At 39.0% G+C, this 25,732-nt stretch overlaps 1 protein-coding gene across 4 annotated transcripts in view; it reads right to left on the bottom strand.

Moving 5' to 3' along the window:
• Window positions 1-25,732, bottom strand: part of SCUBE1 (signal peptide, CUB domain and EGF like domain containing 1) — a 198,995-nt gene that overhangs the window by 120,988 nt on the left and 52,275 nt on the right. For all 4 annotated transcript variants that reach the window (XM_015628660.3, XM_015628663.3, XM_015628662.3 and 1 more), the window contains exon 4: window positions 24,647-24,781. In XM_015628660.3, the coding sequence (XP_015484146.1) occupies window positions 24,647-24,781 (135 nt within the window). The remainder of the gene's footprint in view (window positions 1-24,646; window positions 24,782-25,732) is intronic.

The raw sequence follows: 25,732 nt of genomic DNA, 5'->3' as shown, positions 1-25,732 counted from the left end.
ATGCCACATCAAATTATCTTTATGGAGTAAAAGTTAGTATGCTTCTAAAAGTTTGCATTACAGGATCTAAACTGTAAAAGGATGATTAAAATTTATTCCTCTAATTCAGAAAGGGATTTTTCAACACTCCAGTACATCGTTTTTAACAACACATTTCCATCCCTGTTATTCAGACATTCTGACACAGTTGACAAGTCTGCTACTTGTTTTTTCCACCTCAGCACAGAGCTGAAGCTTTGATACTGAGTCTGCTTCCTCTTGCCTCACCTCACACCTGTACCAAATTAATGTCTTGGCAAAGCAATAGAACTGCAACACATTGCAGAAAATGGTGTCCTCATATTGCAAACAAGACCATAAGACCAGAAATGCAACTGTTAGCAGCACAACATGTTGGAAGGAAGAATTACCAGCAGCAAAGACAGAAAGAGGACTGAAGCAGTAGGTCTGCTTGTTCCATGTAACTGGACAGAAATTGCATCTTTTTAAGCCAGGGAGAAAAATGGAACTTTATGTCCTACCAAATTCAACAGATGTAGATCATCTTAATAGTGGCATAATAGCAACCCACCTACATGAAACAGAACTTTATGTAAATTAGTCTATTTGGACAGAGGGAAAGACACTGATTTTTTTTTTTCAGCTACATTCACCATTTACTTTGAAACATGTTTGATGCATTTACTAAATAAGCCCCGCTTTAAATATTCAGAAATTTCTCTTATGCTAATATTTTGTGGTTTTCCCTCACTACATTTTTAGACACATAATCTTCTACGTAATCTTCAAGCAAGAAAACTCCCACTATTTCTCGTGTGATATCAGCATGAAGAGCTCTGCATCTCCCACCATACCCCTGGTTTGCTGACCTGTTCCAGCCATGGGCTGCCCATGCCAAGGCTGGAACAGTTGGATGCAGCAAGATTAGAATGGGGGGGACTGTGCAGATCTACTGTGTGGTGATCATGAAGGAAGAATGTGTGAGAATGCACACAAACCAACAGTTCTCTTTCTCTCATCCCCTGGGAACAAGAAGCCACCAAATGCAAGGAGCAGGGGCCAGGATGAGACACACAGAATGTGGCAGCTCTTGATAAAAGAGGCTGCAGGCCTGAAGGGTTCTGTTTAGTGCCTGCATGCATTCAAGGCAGGCAAGGAAAGTGTGGTAAGAGGGATTCACTAATGGCTACAAAGCAGACAAGCCACATGAGACTTGGGAAGTCCCCCGAGCTGGAAACAGTGCAAGGAAGTATCACGTGTGCCTGCCCTGCTTTTCCTCTTCCCTGGGTACTTAAGGCTATTACTAGAGACAGCTATTGCAGCAAGACAGGCATGTATTCTGATCAAGTACCACTGTTCTTGCTATCTAAGAAGAGTCCCTCTGGCATGTTCACTGTGGCCTACATATCCTGTTGGGTTTTTTTTTCCCCATTATTAACAGATTATACCATTCCACACCTCTCCTGGAAAATGTAGAAATTATTTTACTCATAAGGCACATGAGACACTTCTTAAGTACTATTCTTTATAGCTTTTCTGCTGCTAATTCCACAGAAATAAACTGTTACTCACACACTTGCATACCTAAATCCTGTTTACTCTCACCCAACAGTTTTCTGATTGATAACAAACTATTTTTCTACATCATTAAGGTTGGACAAGCCCCATAATACAGAATGCAAAGGTAGATACATGTATTTGAAAATACCAGCAAGTACTTTTTTATAAAAGGCCACTTTGCAAGGGTTTAAGATACCTTTAAAACAATTTTTACTATTTAAAATAAAATTTGGGTGCGATGGAGTTTTATTTCATAATATAAAAGGCAAATTACTTTCCAATTTACTTAGCCACTGAGAAAAACGTGTCCCGCTCCTTGCTGCCTTAGTAGACCTATAACAGGATTTCACTAGGTTTTTTTTTCAGGTGGTAGTAAGATTATGATCCCAGCTCTTGACATGAAGTTGCGGTACTGAATTCACAATGAATTCAAGGGAAAAAGGATGTATCTGCACTATTAACTTTAAGCATCTAATACCAGTGTTCCTGGGACTTTCTGGAAATGTGCAGAACTCAAGTGCTCTGAATCACAGCTTTATTAGCGCTCATTCCTATTAATGACTTCAGCACAAATGTTAAAGTTTCAGGGAACTTCTTTCCATCATATCCATAGGTGAGGATGGCTTTGTGCTTTAAGGCTAAAACACTTTTGGGTTTTGTTTCTTTTAGGTTCAGTGGATATTTTTGCAGTTTGCTTTGCAAAGTGAAGCATTGACAATTTAATTTAAAGACAACCAAAATATTTTTTTTTATCTGCAGATATTTTAACCTATTTCTTCCTAATATCTGAAAAGGAAAGTACGCGCACTCATCTCAAATTACTGTTTCTCTGAGAAAGTTTTCTGATTTCCCTGCAATTTGCTTATCAGTCCAGATTATATATATATATTATATATTTTTCAACTAATGAACAGTTTGACTGTGGGATCTTGCCCAACACAGTCAGTGAGGGCTAGGAATCTAGGGGGCTAGGAATCAGGAGGCAGCATTCTCTCTCTAGGGAGCCCACTGAATACCATGCTTCCTTGCCTGTTAAGTAAGGATATACATCTTTTGTCTGGATGAATGAAGAGTCTCAACCTCTCAGTCTCTCTCTCCCTCTGTATAGCAGTTGACACAATAGACCCAGACCTAAAAGCTATTGTAACACAAATTAATACTACTTTTCCACAAGCCCTTCACCAGTGCTACCTAAATATACTTTTTGGCCACAGAACCATCCACAAAACAAATGCATTAGAGATTTTCACCACCCATGCTGAAATTACCACAGCGATGCAACTTTTTTTAGACCTCAGTGGTATAAAAAGAAAATAGCATCATCTTGTTCAATGCCAGCTCCTCTGCTGAAATATTCATCACCTAAGTGGTAGTTATGTGCTTTCTCGAAGTGTAAAATGCATAAGCTTTGCCTCTGGCAGACTGTGTTCTTACTATGTTTAAACCTGTGTAAAACATCCATAATTATCAAGAATGAATGGCCAAAAGTGAAAAGTGAAAAAAAAAAATAATCAAGAGATTATATGGTTTAATTCAAGTTATCCACAGAACTTGTTAAAAAGAAAATTAAGAATACTTCATAACTGAAAAATGCAACCCTAAGGATCTGAGCTTTTTAAGTAGCTGTTACTTTAAAATAAAATGCAGTCATCATTATTAAAAAAATGAAGTGATATTTATCGTCATTACCTGTTATTATTTGTACCATTTGTGGTTTTATTTAAATGCTATTTGTTTTTATTACTGTTTACAGGGAAATTAGGCTCATGCAAGTGAGCAAGGGTTATTGTGATAGTGTGTGGGCATGAGTATGGAGAAAGCATTCCACTGACCATGAAACAACAAACAGACCTTAAAACACAGCTATTTTCTGACTCCTGAATCATGCTCCATGATAAAAAGCCTGATGAATTTTCTTTATGGACATAAACTATGCAACTATTCTACATAAGAAATTTGCAGAAATACAGTTAGGAAAGTGCTTCCCTAGATAGGTTTGTGGATCAAGCTAAAAGTTAAGGAAACTTCTGGGGGAAAAAAAAAAAAGAGTTGATGAGCAAACCTTGGACAGGATGGTATTAGGTAAAATAATTTATTTTAAATAAGGCATTCTGTTATATCCTCCTGTAACTCAATAAGGAAGGTAGAAATTGTCTTATCAGTGTAATTTTTCTCTTTGCCTCCTTTGGGCTGTATTTTCTGTGTTTATAACTTTTCTCTAGTCTCTCAGCCTCCTTTGGGCTGAATTCCCTTGGGATCCTCCCTCGCGGGGAGTCCCACTTATCTCAGTCCTTATTATTCAAAGAAAACTCCTGGGCTCATTAGATTCTGGTTTCTCGTGTTTATTGAAGGATTTTTACAGACCTTGGCAGGTCTATCCAGACTAACTGCACAAGCTTAAATCACCACAGCCTGGCTCATCTCGTTCTAATGATGCAAAATGGCCTCTAACCACGCGGTCTTTTTATCTTTATACTAACTTTTTTCCTATTAACTGCAGACACGTGTATTGTTATTATATCTCAAAAAATAAGTTTTCTATATCTACTTGCGTAATTAAAAGTGCGACTAACTCTAAACCAATCATATTTTGTGCTTCTATGAACTGCAGAAGCATGGAGAAGAACAAAGAAGAAGGATTAAAAACTACACCCTTTTTCCTCCATCTTTACTCCACATGTGGAACCCTCTTAAAATCTATACTTTCACCTCCGTGTTAAAAGAAACATTTTTCTACTTTCTATTTAATTTCTTACAAATTCTGGCTTGCTCAGGGATATTTGGAAGCCTTTTTATCAATATTATATATGATTGATGTATTTTTTAAAGAATTATATAGACAGAGAAATATCTCTGCATTTCTAGACTCCTACAATCAGAATGGCCCATCATTTGGTATTGGGGTTTATTGTAGAGCCTGTTAAGTGCTCTGCTGCTTCCAATGATGCAGCCATTGAGGGGCGTCATCACACATGCCCCCACAAACTTAGACACAGCAAAAATGAATAAATTCATGAGCAGTTTTGTCTTTAAAGGGCACTGATTTAATATGCTGCCATTTGTGCTCTTGCAAAAAACCCTGTGCATTTAAAGCCAATGCCCTAGAGACCCACAGGGTGAAAATTTTTGGCTTCAAGATTTGTTTTTGAGTGTTGCATGAGATCTAACAAGATTCAAAAGACTCTGCAAAATTTCTTTGGGTTGCCTCTGCTAGGGCACTTTGCTCTGAATTCCGCCATCTGCACTTGTACTAGGGATTCTCTGAGGTGTAGTAGAAAACACTTGGCTTTGCCTGGATATGTAGGACTGAGACAGAGCTCACAACTGGGGAAGAAGATAGAAAGTGAAGAACACTGCTTAGACAAGGTGGGTTCTACAGCTCTTAAAACAGCTGTTCAAAGCACCTGCCAAAGTTTGTCTGTTGCTACACTCGTATTCTGACCAGGAAATTCAGGAACAAGAGAAATTGTTATATGAAATCAGTTTTAGAGCAATCTTGCAACTGGACACAGAACTCAGAGGTTATCTGGGATAACATTTATGCTCCCTGTGACTTCAAGGATCTAGGGACCTGACAATAGTCTGGATTTTTGCTTTTTTCTTACTGTGGTAAATTACAGTTGAGGCTTTTTTGGTTCTACTGCAAGTTTTGAGTTTGTTTTGCTGCCAAGTGTTTTGTGGCTTGTGGTATTTAGTTGCATCTGGAATACATGTTCCCCGACTCCTTTTGAACCTGTATCTCTTGCATCTGACTTTGACTGATGGCCTTGGGGATCTTTTGTAGCCATAAATTGCTGTATTTCTGTTATTTGTTGCCCAGACACCAATTCAGTGAAGGATTCATGCTGCACAAGTCCCTAGAATTAGGAAAGAATCTAAAAGTATTGCAAGAATAAAGCAATCATAATGTATGTTTAAAATCTGTAAATGGCAACTACAACTGCAGCGAAACACAAATAACCAGTTATTAAAAAATATTATTTCTTTATGTGTGTATATTTTCCCTTTCAAATTTTCTAATCAATCAATGTAGAAATTACCTAAGACTGCTTTTCTGCTAAAAAACCTGCAGAGCCTTCAGTTGAATAAAATTTGCGGGGATTTTGTTTTATTTCGAAGTATCTTGCTCTGAGACCTATTAAGACACTCATTGTTTCAAGGCAAGGTATTTGATGTTTGCAAAGCAAATTAGACACTTACATGCTTTATATTAAAAAGGCAATGACCGATTTCACAAAGAGCCATACAAATACCTTTTTAATTGAAATCTTTCCATCTCCCCTGCTTTCAAGTCCCCAAAGATACCAAGCTATGAATTTCAATGAGGTCTTTGCAAAACAGTGTTTAATTAGTGCTTTTCTGTCAGCCTATCTTCCATCACCCATCTAACCATTCTTGTTTCTACAGAGACATGTAGCAGCAATTTTATATTATACAAAAGGAGCAACATTCTCTCACAGGTAAGAGTCTAAAACCTATCAGTTCAACCTAATTTTGGTACGGCCGTATGAAATAGTGTCTGCTTTTATTTTGGAGGTAGCAGACATTATCCATTAAAAAAAGGAGAAAAAAATTTAAATAATAATAATTATAAAAAATTCTGCACCTGAAAGAACCAAAGGCTTAAACAGCAGCAGTCTGTTATATCACTGCTGCACTTCAGCTGTGCCTCTGAAATTATCATTGGGAAAAAGTGGGACTAATGCTGATCCACAGCAAATGATGCAGATGGACATACGATTCTGACCAGCTTGCAGACACTCTGCAGGTTCTTTTGGTCAAATATTCCTTGGTCAGTTCTATCCCCAGCTGAAGAAGCCTCTTGGATTCCTTGCCAAGTAAACTCTAACAGAGCAGAGTTCACAGCATCTTCTATACCTTGTGCCTAAAAATGGCCACTAAGCCTGGCTGCAGCAATTCTTGATGTCATACTCTTCCAGTGGGACCAGAGCAAGGTGACACACCCAGGCTCCAAACCTCTAGTGCTCCACAAAGCTGGTGTTACACTACAGAAAACTGTAGTGCTTTATGTAGATTAGGCACATCAGGTGTCACTCCAATTTTCTTCTGAAGTGTCACCAAATTTTTGATGCTTATCTAAAAAGACTTCTACACCCATTTTCTCATCATCTTCAAAGGAATTATAAAGTCCTTACTGTGAAGGATCTAACTAAAAAAACCCAAACACCTCTTTATGAAGGTGTAATTCTGAGGTAAAGCTGGTTTATGGCAGAGACACATCATTCCTGGATGTGAATGGAAGCAGGGGAAATGAATGATGAGATCCTGTACACACATCACATGGAAGACATGAGAATTCAAACAAGCTCTATGGAAAAGAAATAACTTCCACTGATGATGTAGAGTGATACTGCAGTATTTATGTGTGAAGATGATTAGGATACAGACGAATGTATGGAATGGAGTAGCATCACAGCAGACTGATCCTGCTTGAACTGCATCCTGGAAATGTTCTGTTCTTGGAGTAAATGGAACCATTCCAGTGAATGCTTCTGTATGAGGACTTTACACTTAATACACCATGACTGACAATTTCTTGGTCTGACAAGGGGTCAGAAATGAAGGAAAACGGATGCCACCAGCAAATAAGAATGAGGAGTTTTGAGAGATGTAATAAAGGACATTTACTCATACTACACCTATTTTTTCACAATATTTCTCCTTCTTTCATGACCCTTTTGTGACACCTTCTTAACATGACCCTAAGTACTGACCTGAAGATTAAAGTAATAAATGTTTTTTAAATCTTGATTTCAAGCAGAATTGTGAAAAGGTATGCTAGCATCCAGAAATAAGACCCATGAGGAAAGCTGACAGCATCACATGAATTTCTCATATTGGTAGACCTTTATGTCCTCAGTCTTGGCTACAAGTAGTGAGTGTCAGGACACTAACTTTGGTAAAGAGGGAGTAGAGGAGAAAATGAAAGTAGCAGTAAAAGCAATGAGACACCACAGGAGGGTGCTACACACAGTCATTGTATTCTTCTGGCAGGAGCAGCAAAAGTCAGCATGACTATGTTTTCCATAGTTGGAAAGCAGCAGTAAGTCCTTTTTTCCTCATAGCATTCCAAAACAAATCCATTTACTTATGATCAGAGACTCAAAACCAAAGGCCACCAGTTGTGTTAGCCTGAGACCCATTAGTTGTAATGGTACTGCCAGCTGGGGCCACTCGAGAACACCAGGAGCAAAAATTACCTTAGCAAATGACCCATCCAATGCAGTGAGTTTAATGATTGCATAAATATTATACTGGGCTTACACTGGGTCAGATAACAACTCCCCTCTACCACCTATTCCTTACATGCTTAATACTGACACATCTTCAGAATGCTCCAGGATTCTCAGAATGAAATTGTGTGTGAAGAGATTTACACTTTTATGAATCAGCAGATGACAATACACTTTCTATAAGCATAGAGAGATTTTACTGTGCCCAGATATGTTTCCTCTCCCACTTCACTTTTCAGTAGTTAAACAAACCCAGAGCACTGTACTACGTACAGTACAATACATTTACCACAAATTACTTTTTATTGAGGCTGTTTACAGCAATAAAATCAAAATTTTTAACTACTCATCCCTCTCTGAAGAGATTTATTCTAACTTTCTAGGGTATCTAACTATATCCCAGTGAAGGCAGAGAGCTCACCAAAGTAAAAACTGATGCATCTTGCGGGTCCCTGGAAATAGAAAAATTGCATATTCTTTCCTTAAAGTATCCTCTAGTACAATGGAGGGTCCCTTGCCCAACTGCTCAAATATGTACACTCCGCAGAACCTGTCTCTTCATTGCCTAATCTCAGTGGAGATTCTGTTCAGGGCCCTTGGGTACAGAAGAAAAGGACATGCCAGCCCACAGAGTTAGTGGAACTACTGGCCTCTTATGCAGGGAGAGGGAAGATAATGCAAGGGAGACTTCCAAGCAAGGATCTGGAATTTTTCCTTTCCCCTGCCTATTTCTTTAACATTATTCATCCCATTTTCTTCTGTCATCCTCTGACCCCAGTCTAGTTATATCTTCCTGTGGTGGTGTTCTTTTTCTTGGGTTTTCCTGTTAATTTCCCTAATCACAGAACCATAACTTATCTCTGTCTGGAAGGGAACAATCAGGATCACTGCATCCAGCTCCCAAATTAACGTCATCTTGGCCATGAGCTACTTCATTGCCAGATTTGTTCTGTCATAATATCCCTTGCAAGTTGCCACTCCAGTTTTCTTCTCTTTACCTACAGAGTAGTTACCACTTACACCTTCACTTGCTCTACGAACCCCTCTTCCCTTATTTCTTTCTCTCTTATACAGAATGACTCCCTCTTCAAGGAGTAAGTCCACCTGCTGCTGACTCTTTTTCCCTGGCTGCACATCAGCATTTCCATTCTCAACAACAACAAATCTTACTTTATATTTTGGAGCCTTGTGCTTCCACCTGTTTCTATACCCTCTTGCTTGATGAGTTCCAGTTGTTCTCCAGAGAGGTGGTGAAGCAAGCCCTAGCTCCTCATTCTCTTCACTCGCTTCCCAGTAGTGTTCATCACTATCCAATACTGGGAGCATCACAGTTTGTTTGCAGTAAAACCCAGTGTGTGCTGTATGTACATCCCATACTGTCCATACATTCAAGCATCTCTATCCAGAGGTAATGGGGTAATGTAGTTTTCTAGGATTACACCTCTAAACCAACCTGGGATATTTCAGGATGAAAGGTGCTCTATTGAAAAAATAGGTAACTACCTCAGAAGCTTAACCATGAGAAAACAATGCATATCCATGCCTTAAAGTAACTTCTGGCCTACTAGTCCACACAGGGATAAAAAGTTAATGCAAACAAGCATGGAGAAAGCATTATAATGCAGGTCTAGAATGCCAGGAAATTGTGTCAACATGCAAAGTAAGATGCAGTCAGCACCCCTGCTTTCTGTGACGTGGAATTCTGATGCTTTTGGCTCTACTGGGGCATGACCTTGCTCTGAGAAAGCCACCCAATATTAATCAGAAGTGGAAAGCAAGATACAACAGAGCTGTGGAGTAAATGGGCTGGGGAGGGAGAGCGCATACCACAAAAAGCAGTGCTAGGGGGAGAGTGGAAATCCTTGGCTCATCTGGTCAATTTGCTGCTAAAGAAGTATCAATATAGGAGCTCACAAATAATTTCATGAAGTGATAACACACCTGTTGCCTAATAAGCTGTGTAGAAACATGTGTTTTTCCAATTCAAATGCCACTGTCAGAATTCCATTCCAAAGGAGATGTAAAGCTACTTTCACATACACCAAGCTGGAAGCACAGAATTAGGCTAATGCTTTCAGAGAAGTTTCTGTCAGCCTGCAATAAATACCTGTGGTTGCTATCACTCTAATCATTTGGCAGCTAAATGTTGTTTCTAACACTGTTTGGAACATGTCATGAGGAAAAACCTTACGTACAACGCTACTTTCACAGAAGAGAAGAAAATATGGCAATGATAGCCACCACATACACTTTTTCTGTAGGGAATGGAGTTCGGATGGGAAGAAAAGGGGAATATCATCTATCAGAAAGCAAAGCAGAAATACTACCTACTGAGAAGACATCTCATTTTTTGACATCCAACTTCATAAATAAAGCAAACAGGCTGCTAGTCAGTCTATATCCTATACAAAAATTGGAAATGCTAAGTGTCTGGGAAGAAGAAATAGAATGCTGTACCCTGGTATGTGCACTAATTTGCTAACTGCTCTGTGGCTTCAATCCAGCAAAACACTTAAGCACATGAATAGTCATAACAACAAAGATCTGAAAGACTGCCCATATATTAAAGTAAATTGCAATGTAGGAACAAGACTCTTCCGTGCTTTCATTAAAGCCCACAAAACTCAGAGAAGAAAATCAGTGCTGCCTCCCTTGGGTACAGCAAGGAAGGAGCGGAGTCACAGCAGCTGCTTTTAAGGATAGCTTAGTTAAATGTATTTACAAAATGCATATGTATTTGTATACACAAATTTGAAATACACATACATTGGTGGTTTAACATTGTTTTCTAGGCCAAAAAGAAAAAAAAAACAACTAAGGTTGTTTTCTAGTTGAAATACAAAAGGGCTATTTAGCTATGAAAAAGCTTCCAAACCTTTTACTTGGCTTGCTTTTATGGTTACACAGAGTTTGCCATTCAATGAAATATGTTGTTGTGGTTTCCCCGAGTTTAGTTCAGAAGAGGAATCTGAATAAAATGTCAGTCTGAGCCATGCAGCGATTGTAGCTGACACAAATCAAATGTCAGGGTTCAAGCGGGTGTGATGATAACACTGGGTGGGGGCACAAGGGAGAGAGATGAGTGAGTCTGGAAGGTGATATTGCAGGGTCTAGGTCAGGGGAGAAGTGAGAGCTGCATGGGAAGGATCGGTGTAGCATGGGCATGATGAATATATTGCTATTTGAGAAAAGTTACCTGTGATCAGGATTTATTCAGATGGTGCCATTAAGGCACTCAAAAAACATTTTCTGGTTGCCTCAGGGAACAAAAATCCTTTATTATCTGAACAAGAATATCACCAAAAGGACCATTTTAAAGTATAATTTCTGCTTTTACTGCCACTAGTATTTACATTCCTCTTACTTCTCTGTTTGAATGCTACAACCAGCAGCTAACACAGACACACAGTGGGCATTTGAAGGCAGATACGTCTTTCTCAAAGCAGCAAATTTGATCCCATTCCTGTCACAAACAGTTAATGGGGGGGGGGGGGGGGNGGGGGGGCACTCAGCATCAGATTTCATTTGGAGGCACCTGAAACAGCAGTCCTATGTTATTAGCCATTGAAGACCAAATCCTATCAAGAACACAATGAGTGCATGTCTAATCTGCAAGTTGTATTTCAGAGATGAATGCAATCTTTACAGGGCAATAGTGGTGTGAAAGTAGAAGAACCTGCTTCTCTCAGAACTCTTTATGCTCTGCTGGCACATTCAGGGTGAGAAACATCCACTGTGTACACAAACCACACTGCTGCTGTCATATCATTGCTCTTCTGTGCTTTGAGGCTTATTTATCATTGCAGTATAGTTTCTTCACCCTAAAACTAGCAGGCTCTCTTTTGTGCCAAAGTGAAGAGCATCACCTGCTTATACCTCTGCTCTTATTACCATAACAATCATTAGAAACTTTTGGGAAGAGTAGGCTGTGTAATTGCACTGCAAGTATATTCTTCAGGACTGAATTGCCTTTAAGCTACTTAGTACCTCCTGGTTTCTTTCTTGCTTTTTACTCTCTTTTTCACAGCTCTACATAGAACCTAGAGTCATTTCTCTCCTATAGTTTAGTGAAATGACTTGCTGATTTCTTCTGCAGGAAGTGAATTGTAGCAGTTATTCCTGACTTTCTTTACCTGAGCAATGGTGTAATCCAAAGAAATGAGGATGGTTTGCTTCACCTTCTGATTCAATCTCTCTTGTTGGCAAATGTTCACATTCTCATGATGCCAGTTCAAATCCTGCTGAAACTGCTGGGAGTCAGAACAGGTTTGATCAGGCTTGGATCTCATCTGCACTTCAGACAGAACACTACAGCAGTCTTTTGAGCAGTCTTTTGCCTCTACAGATTTCATAGGCTAGAAATGCTGTATTTCATCTAGTCACAATGCATACACTAATTGATATTCCATTTTTAAAAAAAGAGCAAGAAGGTGAAAAGATAGAATGAGTGAAGATGGAGATGCACTGGCAGAGCTGCACATGGAAATAAACATGAGATATCCTAGCAGCATATCTGGATTGTAGCAATCCTTGGCTTTAATGGTCTAAGTAAAGAAAGGTGAAGAAAATCCTTAGGAAGCTACAAGCTGTTTGCCAGAGGTCAGCAGAAGACTAAACAGAGTACAGTCAATATTGCTGTGCTTGCGTGAACACAAAGAAATAGAATTCTTCTTGATAAGCAGCTGTATTTCATTTCTATACTTAGATGAAAAGCATCAGCTAAACACTGAACAGGTATTTTAATTTGGGTGGTATTTACTGGTGGTCAAGGTAAGCAGAAAAAAATGGCAGTGCTTTTCCTGACATCATGCCATATTGGAAATCAAGGAAATCCTGTTTCTGCCTGTAAATGGACTTGTGGAAGTCCAAAGAGAGAATAAATATGAAAAAGAAAAAATTTGATGTCCTTCAACACAGCGACACTTCTGATCACAAAGCTTCTTTTAGAGACAGCTCAACTTCGTACGGCTCAGCACAGAAATATCTCCATGAAATGTGTCATAAAACACACTAAGTGAAAATTAGGCCTTTGCAGGTGTTTTTGGAGGAAATGAAGAAACAAAACAACCCCTAAAATATTTAAACAAATGACATATAAATATGATGGAGGTTTATTTATTCACATTTTGGGTTTAGGTGCTTGATAACTAATAGGAAGAAGTGAATCTGATGGACATTCAGAAGTGCTAGAGACCAACTAGAGCTGGTTAAACAACAAATTCACAGTCTAGACAACAGGAAAATTCCTTTAATCACCTAATATCCCTTTTGCATAAAAACAACAAAAACAACAAAACCACAAAAGAGCTCTTCTGCTTCCATGGGGGAGGATCCTTTAGATCCTTTTAAAGGCTTTAATTACTGAGTAGTACAACTGGTGTTCTTTGATTTTATTGTTTTTCTGGCATTTTACTTTGCTATGAGACTGTTTTATGGAGCATTTTGGTGAGCTCCTGATAGGCAATCCTCCAGACTAGTTCAGTGTTCATTGGGCCAGTAAGTGGTCAGCTTCTCTGAGAGACAGCACATCAATGACAGCTCACTGTCCCCTTCTGGGAATTCTAGAAAGACTGAACAGCACACAGTATTTTGAACTAATGCCAAATGCTCAAAAGTCCTGCTTAGATCTACACATAGAGCATTTTCAAAGTAAATCTCCAGGTGAATGTACTGCCCAGGATTCAAGTATGAGACACAGATTAGCCTAGGAAACTACAAATACTGCTTTAATACAGGTTTCTTTGCTTGCTATTTTTTTGATATGTGTTTCAGACCCAAGTTACAGCAGAACAATTAAATAACCATTAAGCATTCACTTAGGCCAAATGATAGCTTTTCCTGGGAAAAGGGAGCTCAGAAAGCATTTTGTCTGGAAAGGTGAGGAGCAGAATCCCAGTCCTGAAGAAGAGCAGGCAGACAAAGAGCCATTGCCCAGGGAGGGCAGTTTCACCTCTAGCACTCCAGGTGTGCCCTTCAGCATAGCTGGCAGGACCCTTTGGGTTTATTTTGCTCATTTTTTCCTGCAAAGCTCCCCCAACACTGGAAGATTTCATCTGTGAAAGGATTTCATCTGTCTGGATTCAGAGACACTACCAGGAGCACCCTCCTGCACCCAGAAAATCAGGCTTCATGTTTGAACTGCACCTTGTACCAGCCTCTCTGCCCGATGAGAAGCTTCATGGATTCTCAGTGCCATACAACAGCCACCCACAGGGGCAGATGAAGCTGACTAAACACCACTTCTACACAGTGCCAATACCTCCATGTCCAAATGTTTCAGAGTTTTGAAGTTTGTCATGATGATGATGATGATTATTATTATTCCAGAAAAATCAGCTAATTCAGAAAACAAAATTTGGCTTAGTGGGAGAATACACTTTCAAAAATAATTCTGACTACATTTTGTTGGCATGTTCAGGTGGTTGCATTCCTCCTCACTTCCCAGAACCTATCCATTTCCAATGTCAATTTTGCTGCTTTCCCAGTACAAAGGCACAGTGCAGAGAGTCAGCAGGCATCCTGAATTTCAGCGAGAAGTCAAGCTGCCTGGCACCATCAGAAATTTTTCAATTTACAACATGGAGCCAATAGACAACAAAGGGAACAAAAATGTGGGAAGGAAAGGCAGGAGAGAACAGGATTTGCAAAATGCACTGTTATCCACCAGGCTCCCTGCGCTACACTTTGACCTCTAAACATGTACACACAGTTCATCAATCACTGATGTTAAAGTGCACCAGGGATGAAAGAAGGGCATTAAATAACAGACCAACAGAATGGGGTTTGGGGTATCTGCATTCTGTTCATAGTAGGAGCATACATAAAAACAGATACTCAGCTTAACAAAACAGATCTGGTGAAATCAACACAGTATCAATTAAACTGCATGCACTGACGAATGATCCCATCACAGGTTTTCTGGAAAGTTCTTGTGATTTCTACAACCTTCCTGTGTAACTCTAGGCAAACTGTTTAATTTTTCTGCCCCTCACATCTGTAAGTTACAGTACATGGTGTAATGACTCCTCTTTCAGAAGAGGCAAAGTCCTGAGGCAGTTTTTGTAAACTCCTGTGACATCTGCTAGCCAATTAGTGATTAGAAAAGCAAATAAGTAGGAGTACATTTCAGAAGAAGCAGAGGGAGAAGAAATACACAGCATAAGAACATTCACATCCCTGCTTCCCCATCTTGGCATTTGTAGCTTTTACGAAGAAATGTCAGTTTAAATAACCAATTCTCATTACACTAAATGCCAACACTAATCATGTGGATTTGTTAAAAATTAATGTTTTATTAAGAAAGCTCTTAGATTTGGCCTTTCTACTACTTTGCTGTTTGATATGGATTGAAGATAGCAGCTATTTTACCATTGTCTGCCCATGTAAAGTGTAGGCAGAAAGTCTGCCAGCTCTGGTAAATCAGTGTAGCACAATGCTTGCAGAACCCAAGTGGATAATATGGGCTTACATGGCCTGTGCAGTGATTTAGCGAGCTATAAATACAAAACTTTGAAAGAACTTTGAACTCCAAAACAAAAGTGGTGTTGCTTTTAATCCAAGGTGAACGCTTTATGATGGAACAAGAGAAGAAGGATTACTTGCAGCTTCTCAGCCCTGATAAATCAGGCAGAGCCTTTGGAAAATGCTTAGTCATACTATACATCATGCACAAACCCTAGGTTAATCGATTTGCGCACAAGCTCAATGCTTTTATCAATAATGAACAGTTTAGATGCTCTCCTCCCCCTGTTACACTTAACACCTCTGTTTCTCCATTTCTGGAATCCTGGGAGCAGCAAAGCAGGGAAATCATCCTGATGTCTTGCTCATGATTGTAGGTTGACTTTGCAATCTCAGCACACGATCTATTCCACTGAGAAAAGATGACATTCCAAAGACACTGCTACTATGACTGTCCTGTGACTATACTGTGTCTTATACAAGAGAGAAGTTACGTACATGAAAACTCTAAGGGAGCGGATATTGTAAAGAAATGTAACTGGTGAGTCACGGAACTAAGGAGAGAGAAGTGTGCATTTTTGCCTTACGTTGTTTCTCACCCTTCATTTTATATCTATTCTCCTCCTCTTCACCTCATTCCCACTTGGCTGGCTGTTTCTCCTTCTCTTATTTTCTGCTTGCCTGACATACCTTTGTCTCACTCCCTTCTTCCTTTGTGTTCCCTCTTAAAAATATCTCGTGATGTTCCTACAAAGATCTTATTATGAAAGCATTCACAGTGACTTCTAAGATATGAAATTTAACAAAGCATGAAAGTATTCTTAGGCTTGAAATATACATGACTATTTCATATATGCATCTCCCTTCTTATTTCCATTAACTCCTAAATTAATTCAGGGTAGCTCAGAGCAACCTCAAACATAATTATATGGAATAATTAATTACATGGAATAATTAATAGAACTGATGAAATGCATGCCACATACAGGAGGCTAACAGTTTATATGAACAGGCATTTCCTATTCATGTCTTGAATTTCTCCTGGTTTATAACCAGAAACACATTGCAGTATCAGTCTCTAGAACTCCTGCTGCATCACATCTCTGAGATTTGTCATGGATAGCAGAGAAGAGGAACAGTGCCTGCAGCATGGCCTGTGACTGATTTCTCTGCACAGTGAAAAATACCAGAGACACATAGAGACACCCATCATGACTACAGCAGGTACAAAAGATGCTGAGCATCTTTAGAGTATTCAGAGCAGGCCCTGCCTTTGAGACACATGACAAATGCAACATATGGTATACTTAAAACAGAGTCCATTTGTTGTACTATGTGTGAATGCAAGCTTTTTTCCCAGTACGCTCTGGCTTAATAATCTTCCCAGATCTTTCTCACCTGATGTTTCAGTCAACTGGATGCTAGAAGCCTTTAAAAAAAAGTCAGTTTTTTCATTTAGTATAATCTTGCTATATCCAAAGTAGACAGCTTGAACAGAACATTGGTTTACTTCCAATGCTATTGAATGATTGAGTGTGAAAGCCTCTTTTGCCTATTTTATCTTTCTAATATTTTTCTTAAGGTCCTGCTTTCCAGTGTGTTTTCCCATTCGTGTGTATCGTTTTCCTGTCCTGTCAGCAATGCCAGTCCCTCAGCTGCTGAGCTCCAGCCTGCTCACTGCACTTTCTGTCACACAATTGTGGAGAATTTCTGATCTGACTTACAAATTCTGTGCTGCCCCTGGCAAGATGGCTGGCTGTCATGATGCTGCAGGGTGTTTCGAACAGCTGCTCTTTCCAAGGCATACTTCTTTGCACCTCCAGCTTAAATTGCCCCTTTTAGTTTTCATCCTTTCCACACTAAAAGGCACCGGCAACGGAGCCATGCAAAAACAACAACTGTACCATTAAACAATTTCAGATTCTTTCTCGTTGAGAAATTATCTGCATGTCCTAGTTTATCACTTAGTCATATTCAGCTGTGCATTAACTGTTCAAGCACTATATATATATATATACACACACATATATATATATACACACACACACACACATATATATATATATATATATATATATATATATATATATATGGTGCTTTTTTGCATTGTTTTGTTTTGTATTTTATTTTTAAAATAAAAATATTTATGTCTGTTGTGATCAGTATGCTTAAATCTGGTACCTGTTGAAGGACAGCTTCTGCACAACACTCTTGGAATTCAACCCCAGATTTTGGCAAAATCTGGCCATCTTCTCTTGTTCCTGAGTGTTGGGAGACTTTTCCTTTGAGTTTCAATTAATTATCCTCCTAACTCTTGGTTTTCTATTGCATCCAATCTCAGCTGAAGCAAAGCAACAATAGGTACTGACTACTCAACAAAATTTGGTTTTCCTTCTGAATCAAAACTAATTCAAAGTCCCAGAAAAAAAGTTTTTTTCTTTTGGAAGGAAAGTGAGCTACAAAATCAAAGTAGAACGTGTAGAGACTTGGTCACATTTTGCTGTGTCTAAGTATGGTACGAGTCTGAATTGGTCCCTAGGAACTTGACAGAGGACTGCAATCAACTTTACTTGGTTGTATCTAACTCTGCAACTTGGGATATGCTGAAACTCTATCTTGATTTCATGTCACATAATATTTTCTTACATCCTGATTTCTGTCTGGACTGCTCTGAGCAACAGAACTGCAGCTGCTCTCATGGATGGGATTTCTCCTGCAGTCCAGACACAGTCTTAGACAATACGGTAATATTTTCTTTATAGTTTCTTTTTTTTTTTTCTTACATATAAAAGAAAGATTGCAGCCTCAGGTTTCAGATGCATTTAAAATTTCTTGTAAGCCAAAAGTGGCATGCCTTTGTCTCCAATTCTATGACATCATAAGCATTTAAGCTGACAGTTATTGAAGGTCTTAAAGTGAAAAGCTAAGGGGAAAAAAGAAATACCAACAAAATAGTACTGAGAATTTTGGAACTTAAAACTCTGATTCTGCAGTTTTATTTGGACAGACTTACTTTTATTTGAATAGTGCTTAGTAGGCAGCTACAAAGAGGATGGAGCCTCTCTTTTCACGAGAAGCCACAAGGAGAAAAGATAAAGAGCAATGCTTACAAGTTGCACTGACCAAGGTTTTAATTGTTTTATGACCAAAGGAAGACAATTTTTACAATGAGAATGACCATTCAGTGAAACAACCTCCCTAAGGACATAGTGGAGTCACCATCACTGCTGAGGGTGGTTTTCAAGATGTGACCAGACAGGGCACTTGGTATTTTCATCCAGGCTCCCTTTCCACAGAAGGCTGGAGATCCTTTCCGACCTGGGCTGTTCTAGAATTTTATGAGACTACTTAGTACCACATCTAGCCCTAAACTTTCACCTAAAACTGATTTTGTGGTTCTGTGATGATTACTGCTTCCCCTCACAGCTGAACTTAAGTCAGGTTACACTTAAGCTGGTTTTACACCAGTTTCATTTTACTAGTCCTAATCATAATAAGTCATTTGTATATGAAAGGAGGGAGATCAGGTCTAACAGAAATTACATTTTACTCATACCCAGGTATTTTCACCTGTTGCATCTTCCTTCCAGACAAACTAGAAACTCTTTCTGTTTCAGAGGAATAGAAAAATAAAATGCAAGGTGCCCTTCACACAGGCTGCTGGAGCAAACAAGACTCCTGGAACAGCAATTTTTGTGGGTTATACACATTTTAAAAAAGTTATACATTCCTAACAGGACCCACTGAGATTTAGAATAGCTTTTCTATATCTATATCTCCTATATTCTGTGAAAAAAAAAAAATATTTTATTCTAAATGTACCATGGGAATATATAAAGAGACAATTTCTATTATACTTTGATCATAATGTGTGCAGTTTTAGGAGAAGGGTTCCAAGATCACACTATGTTCATGCAGATAAAACTGCTGCTGCTTGAAATGTTTTCTTATTTTATCTATGAACTTATTTCCTTTCTAAAATTTGCTTTGCATGTATTTCTTTACAATCATATTAGGATTCCAACTAAAAAAGAAAAATAGGATTATTCTGTGAATGGGACATCTGCACTCAGGGTAGCCATGGTGAAGCATGTTCAGGTAGTGGACTAATTTAACTGGTTATATCATCATGGAAGAGCTTTCATAGTTGAGATGAAAAACTCAAACTTGTACTTCATAAAGTCTGGAACAGTGCTGGCAACACTTAATTATTTAAAGTCACCCTTCCACATGAATTTAAATATGAATAGATTATTGTGCTTTCTGTAGAAAAAACACCTCTTTCCTCTAAAGTGCTCTGCAGAAATTCTGAGTCACAATGACCTTCTTTCCCAGAGTCCCACAAGGAATAAGCACCAGAGATGGGAATAAAGAATCCCAGAATCCCAACTGAGTGCCCAACTGAGTCCCCAGTGACTGGAGACGGTGCTTCCTCCCAGGAAGTCCTAACACATTATTCTACCACTGCAAAATCACACTGAACTAAGAAAACACATGAAGAATAAAAATAAATCAAGGATAACAGTATGGAAAAAAATTGAACAGAGGTGGCTTTATAATCCTCAGAAGATGAAACTCAGTAGTCTGATGTCAGCTGACTAGTGGACTCCTATGCTACTGCTGCAAAATTAACAAGGGTTTAACACATAATCAGGTTTAACAGGTTTCTGTATATCAGCAAAAGCATGGTAAGTCATTCCACAGGCCTATTTATCAACTGCAAGACAATGTGGCTTGGCACATTTCTTTTCCCTCTAGGTCTAAACCTGCACACTTTTAGTATAGAAAGAGACAAGCTGTTTTTGAGAATCCTACTAAATTGTGGTAGCTTGACTTTATGTCAAATTCCCTAACTCTGCTAAGGCTAATGGGATAAAAGGAGGTGAAAAAGCATTTCCTTGCTAAGCGTTCCTTTAACAGGCTTGCAAATGACAGTGACAACTGTGTAAAAAGCTTTTTCACCACTTGATGAGACCACCACGATTTCAGCCTTCTATAATCTGGTATTTCTCCACCTCTTCTCATCTCCATATGTAACTGCCATTCATAATTCACCTGCCTTTTCAGCTTACTTGGTGCTTGCTGTATAAAAACATTGGCAGTGAATGATGAGCAGACATAAAAGCATTAATATAGGTATGCTAGATGTAGACATCCAGGGGATGGAATCTAAAGGGGCTGAAGTATTCCCAGCCACAGAGCTCCTGAAGTACATTGCTTGTAGGCAAAAACCCTCTGTGCTTGCCCCTGGAGGTGGGACTCAGCTGGGAATTTGGGTAGGTGAGGCAGTTTGAAGCCAGGGCTCCTTCCCACAATACCTTTTGTAAGTTGTAATGCAAATAGGATGCACCCTACCCTTCACTGTGTTCACTCTGAGTTTCAGTGGAGAGACAGGCACTCTCTCTGTCTGTTTTGTCCATCAATCTGTAGGCACTCTGTCTATTTTGATACCTTTTAAGCACAATTTAGATTTTTCACCAGCTTTCCTAAACTAGGACTTTAAGGATCTGCCCCAAGGCTTTGTCGAATTAGGGCTTTTGTCTCATCATCAAATTCAGTAACCCACTAACCTGATTCAGTAACAGCAGTAGTATATGATAGCAATCTCCACATTTATTAAACACATGCTCCCTCTGGAGCTGGAGATGATACAGTAACAGCTGTTTTATTCAGGTTTCTCTATAAGTCATGAGGAAACAAACACAACCTTGTCTCTGCTATAATTCCCACTGTTCACATCCACTCATGCAATTAAGATATACAAAGATAAACAACTGTTAAGTTCTCCATAACTTCTACAATTGATTCTCCTTCCCATTATCTGTCCCTGTTCTTGCCATCGTTATTGTGAGTAAACTAGCACTGAATCTGACTCAAAGCGAAAGCAAAGCGAAATTAAGTTTTATGCAAAAATAAATGAGGTAAATTGTCTTGGGCAAATTATCCTTCCAAAAGACACTGGAACTAAACATAAAAAATCAGTAGGCCTGTAATGAAGTGAAATAGTGCAAATGCTGGGACATCAGGGTTTGCTCTGACTTTAATGTCAGCCTGGCCTCCCACTAGTACAAATTTATTATCTGTGAATCATTAATACTTTTTGTCTACAAGAAATAATAACACTTCTGGATGGCAAGCCAACATGTCATTTGAGAAACAAGAACATAAGCCCCCAATCATGAACTCCAATATGGCTTTTAACCACAACTTGTGGGTAGGAGCACCGTTACACAAATCACCCCAAAAACACTGGGACAAGCACAGTGGATCTCTGGAAGCTGAGAAAATTCACAGGGCAGCCAACAATTTTAAGGAGGATATCTCTTATCAGAAGATAACATTCCTTTGCCTGGTAAGTGCAAAAAGGGATGTATTCCTTCCTCTGCTCAACTCTCAATACCCAAAGTCCTTTCTAAGGGGTGAAACCACCCCATTACTTGAATTTGTTGGTGATCAGCACCAGCTCTGCTGGTGTCTGAGGCAGGTGAGCTGGGCCTGTAGGCAGGGAATCCTTAGGCTTGGTGCTGCTCCCTCCCTTCTGAACTCATCCCAACTCCAATCATGTCCTAAGCACCTTGCAATGCTTCTCTCTTTTTTCCCAAGGTGTTTGAAAACAGGAGGAAAAAGGTGGGAGCAAACTGCATGAAGAGCCTTGTGGCTGATGGTTTTAGACTAGCTGAGTTCTTGGAGAGACTTTAGGTAATGTTGAGGACATCTGTTACTGTACATGCATTTTACAGAGATAGAAATGCATCCATCTTACAATGAATGGATCTCATTATGCACGAAGTCAACAAACTTGCTAAAGGGCTTTGGCAAGTCAGTGCCCTTATGTTTGGATTGCAGTGCTGGCTGCATGGTGTGCCTTTGTCCACTCCAGCGCTGTTTACCAATAGAGGGAGAGTCACCATATAGTCCTGGGCACCCATCTGGATAAATATGTTGATGTGTATTTTTGTGTTCCAACAGTTTCTGTATCAGCGTTTACAAGTGATACCTACGAAAGTGAGTAAACACGGATATTAATAAAAACCATTTGCTTTCTCACTATGCATGTTTACTGCTTGCAGTTCAGTCACCTCTGACAAGAAGGTGAAAGAGATCATTTCATCTCAGTTCCTTCCTCTGGCATACCCACCTGATGTATTTCTGTGAGGCTCATGACACCGCAGAGTAATGTTTGCTGTTACTGTAAATTGACACTTTACTTCTGAAAAGCTGCAAACCATTTGTTCGTAAAACATACTGCAGTCCCCACTAGTCTATTTGGTAGTTTGCTTGTTTTTTTTCAGATCTAAAATAATTTAAACACGTTGCTTCAAATTGAATATCCATGTTTTGTATGACATTTTCTTTGTAAACAAGTTAACACAAATATATTTTCCATGCATATTTATTATGTGCCCACAGCAGTGAGTATTCAAATCCACTCCCCTAGACTTTCTGACAAACTAGGAATCTTCACTGCCATAAAAACATATCTTTTTACCCCAATGAAACTATTCCTTGGAATAAACTTTTGCCTTTATAGTCTCATTTTTAATTTATTTCATTAGTTTCCATCTCAGATAACTAAATTCTTTTTTTATTACAGCTGGGAAATTTTATAATGTGCAAATTGAAATAATGATTGTAGCACAGTACTCTGCAAGTGCTTTTCCTTAAGCCTCCAGCTACTATTCCTTGCTCTGTTGGCTATCTTTGTGTCAGGGTTACTTTATGGTGGACAGAAATCTGGACAATTTAGGTTTAAAGAACGATTAAAAACCTATTAGATAACAACCTCAAACACAAACTGGTTCATGTAGCTTAACTGCATGTTCTTGTCATAATCAAAATACTTTAAACTTAATAATCATGCTAAAAAGTGGACCTGTCAATATATTCCATAGTTTCACAGTTCTGAAAGTCAAAATCATTACTTGTCATTACAATTCCATTTAAGCAGACACAGAGTTGTAGCGCATCTAAAAAAAATCTTGGTATCTCCCAAGGGTAAAACTCACCTCTGGTTTGTGTAATATTATTTCCTACCTGAAAACCTTCTTTCCCTTCCCCCTTCCCATTGGCAGTGACCTCCCTGTATCCCCCCATCACCCCTGCCCCCTAGTATAAGAGACAAGACCCAGGGCATTTTGGTCTGTTTCTTGCCCCAGATGGATGACATGCAATAAACCCGGGATTACTCCAGCAAGTTTGAGCCTCCTGTGTCTAGATACTTTGAGTCCGTGTTGTATCCACTCCAGGACCCCTCCACCACCTGTGTTCCTTGACAAGCAGGGCTCTCACCAAGGGGGTGGGACAGAGGATTGCAACAACACACAGTGACAGAAATACATCTACATTTCTGAGATGCTGAATTGCAGCAAAATTGTGACGTTTTGCTTTCTTATCAACAGAACGACTAAACTCATAATCTGTGTTCAAGTATGATTTTCTGGTTAGTATTAGTCACTTAAAAATAGTTCAGAAGCATCTGTGTGGCCTGTTGAAATTTACAGCATGCTTACACTGTTGATCACCAGTCTCATCTTGCTAATTTGCTCTGTATTGCTTATTGGTAAATGAGTTTGCTAGCATATATTCCCACTGATGCCAGAGACACAGAAGCCTGAATGAAAACTGAGAGTCCACTTAATTGGCAAAGATTTATAGCTATGTTGTTTTCTTTTCTCCCTTTCCACTCAAACTTGCCTTCCATGTCTGACATCTATAGAAAAAGGAGAGCTGCTTATTCTAGTCCAAAACAGCAGCAGACAAGGATCAGTTCTGCAGTGATTCCTTGTTTCTATTGCTTGTGCATAGGTAAGAAAGAAACTGGTTTTTAATCCACCCTAGGATAGGGTACTGAACCAAAGGAAAATCCTGTGTCAATATAGTATCAGCCATGATCAGTCTGCAATGAAATAATGAACTACATGACTGGCAAAACCCCCCATAAACTGTGTAATTTACAGAATTAACAAACTGCTTATCTGGATTTAAGATACTGTGCTTTCTGAGGTAAAACACAGGTACACCATTATCCAATGGTGTACAGTCAATAAAATAGACAGATTTTTAATTTCCGGAAACTCAGAAGCAGAAAGTTACCATTTGAAAATCTGTCTCTGCCTGCACAAAGAGTCTGCTGTATAATATACACCAAGTATAATTTGTGTGTCAAACCAAAGCCTGTTTCTTTGTCTTATTTATGGCTCTGCTACAAGTTTGGGTAGCAGAGGAATCAATCAATTTGAACCAACTAGTAAAATGATTTTGGGAGCTGTGGAGATTAAAAAACAAAAAGCCCAACAAACCGCAAACTGTTGCAGCTTTTCTGAGTGAACAGGGTTATTCTAAAGAGCACATTTTACACGCTGAAAACTTACCAACGGAGCGATGAATGCAGGTGTGCTGGTTATCACTCAGGAAAAAGCCCTCTTTGCACTGACATTCGTAGCTTCCCATAGTATTTACACAGATCTGCTGGCACCCTCCATTGTTATCCATACACTCATCAACATCTAGAAGACAGAAGGAAAAAGAAATTCAATATAATGTACAGATTCAGAATATAAATCTAGAAGAGTGAGGAACACACAAAAAGAAACATAAATTAAGCTAATGAAGATTACCCAAATCAGTTAATCCAAATTAATCCCTCTAATTATTTTTCCTGCATCCTAGGCTTAAAGTTAACATGAAAAAAAAAACCCAAAACAAAACATCAAACAGTGGGGAGAAGAATCCCCCTATGTCTTCATGTATTCTGAACTGCAAGTTGATTTCCAATGCACAATGAACATGAACAACCTAAAAAAGCTGTGACCCCATCTGCCAAGTGTGCTGTTGCACTCTGTCATTCCCACTTCACTTGGAAAGACATACTTCAGGCCTACAGTAATTTCTAGCAGGGGTAGCAGGCAAACACAAAGGGCATTACTTGGTGAAAAGAGTCTTTACAGAGTTCTGGTCTTGAACAGAACAGCATGTTTCAATTACTGGAGTCATAACCCCCTACTTTGTCAGTTTATTTAACGTTGTTTAGTGAAAAGAAGGCTTCTTAAACCTAAATGTTCCATGTCTGTATTGTCATTTTAATAGGCAAATATATAAAACCACAATGGCAGCATTAGCTACTGGCTGTTTTGAGGGCTATCCCACATCACTTCTCTTTGGCATAACTGTTTTTATGCTGTAGTGTTTAACAGACACATAGGTATCAGCATTGGGAAACCACTGCCATTATTAGGTATCTGTCCCACATTCAAATTTGCAATTCTCTTGTCTTGCTCATGAAAGTGAGTCATATTTATTTTTTGCTTTTTTCTTGACACCTGAAAATTCCATGTTTTCCTTTTCCATGAAGACTCTTCAGCCAGTTAAGTTATTTCTATGTGCTAACATGTCGGCAATGGAGTTGGTGTGTGTTTTGATTTCATTTTATTTTTGGAAGGGGCAAAAAACCCACAATA

This window comes from Parus major, chromosome 1A, assembly GCF_001522545.3.
Source record: "Parus major isolate Abel chromosome 1A, Parus_major1.1, whole genome shotgun sequence".
Taxonomy (NCBI): Eukaryota; Metazoa; Chordata; class Aves; order Passeriformes; family Paridae; genus Parus; species Parus major.
Note: the sequence above shows the minus strand (reverse complement) of the source record. Positions and strands in the feature narration are given on the sequence as shown.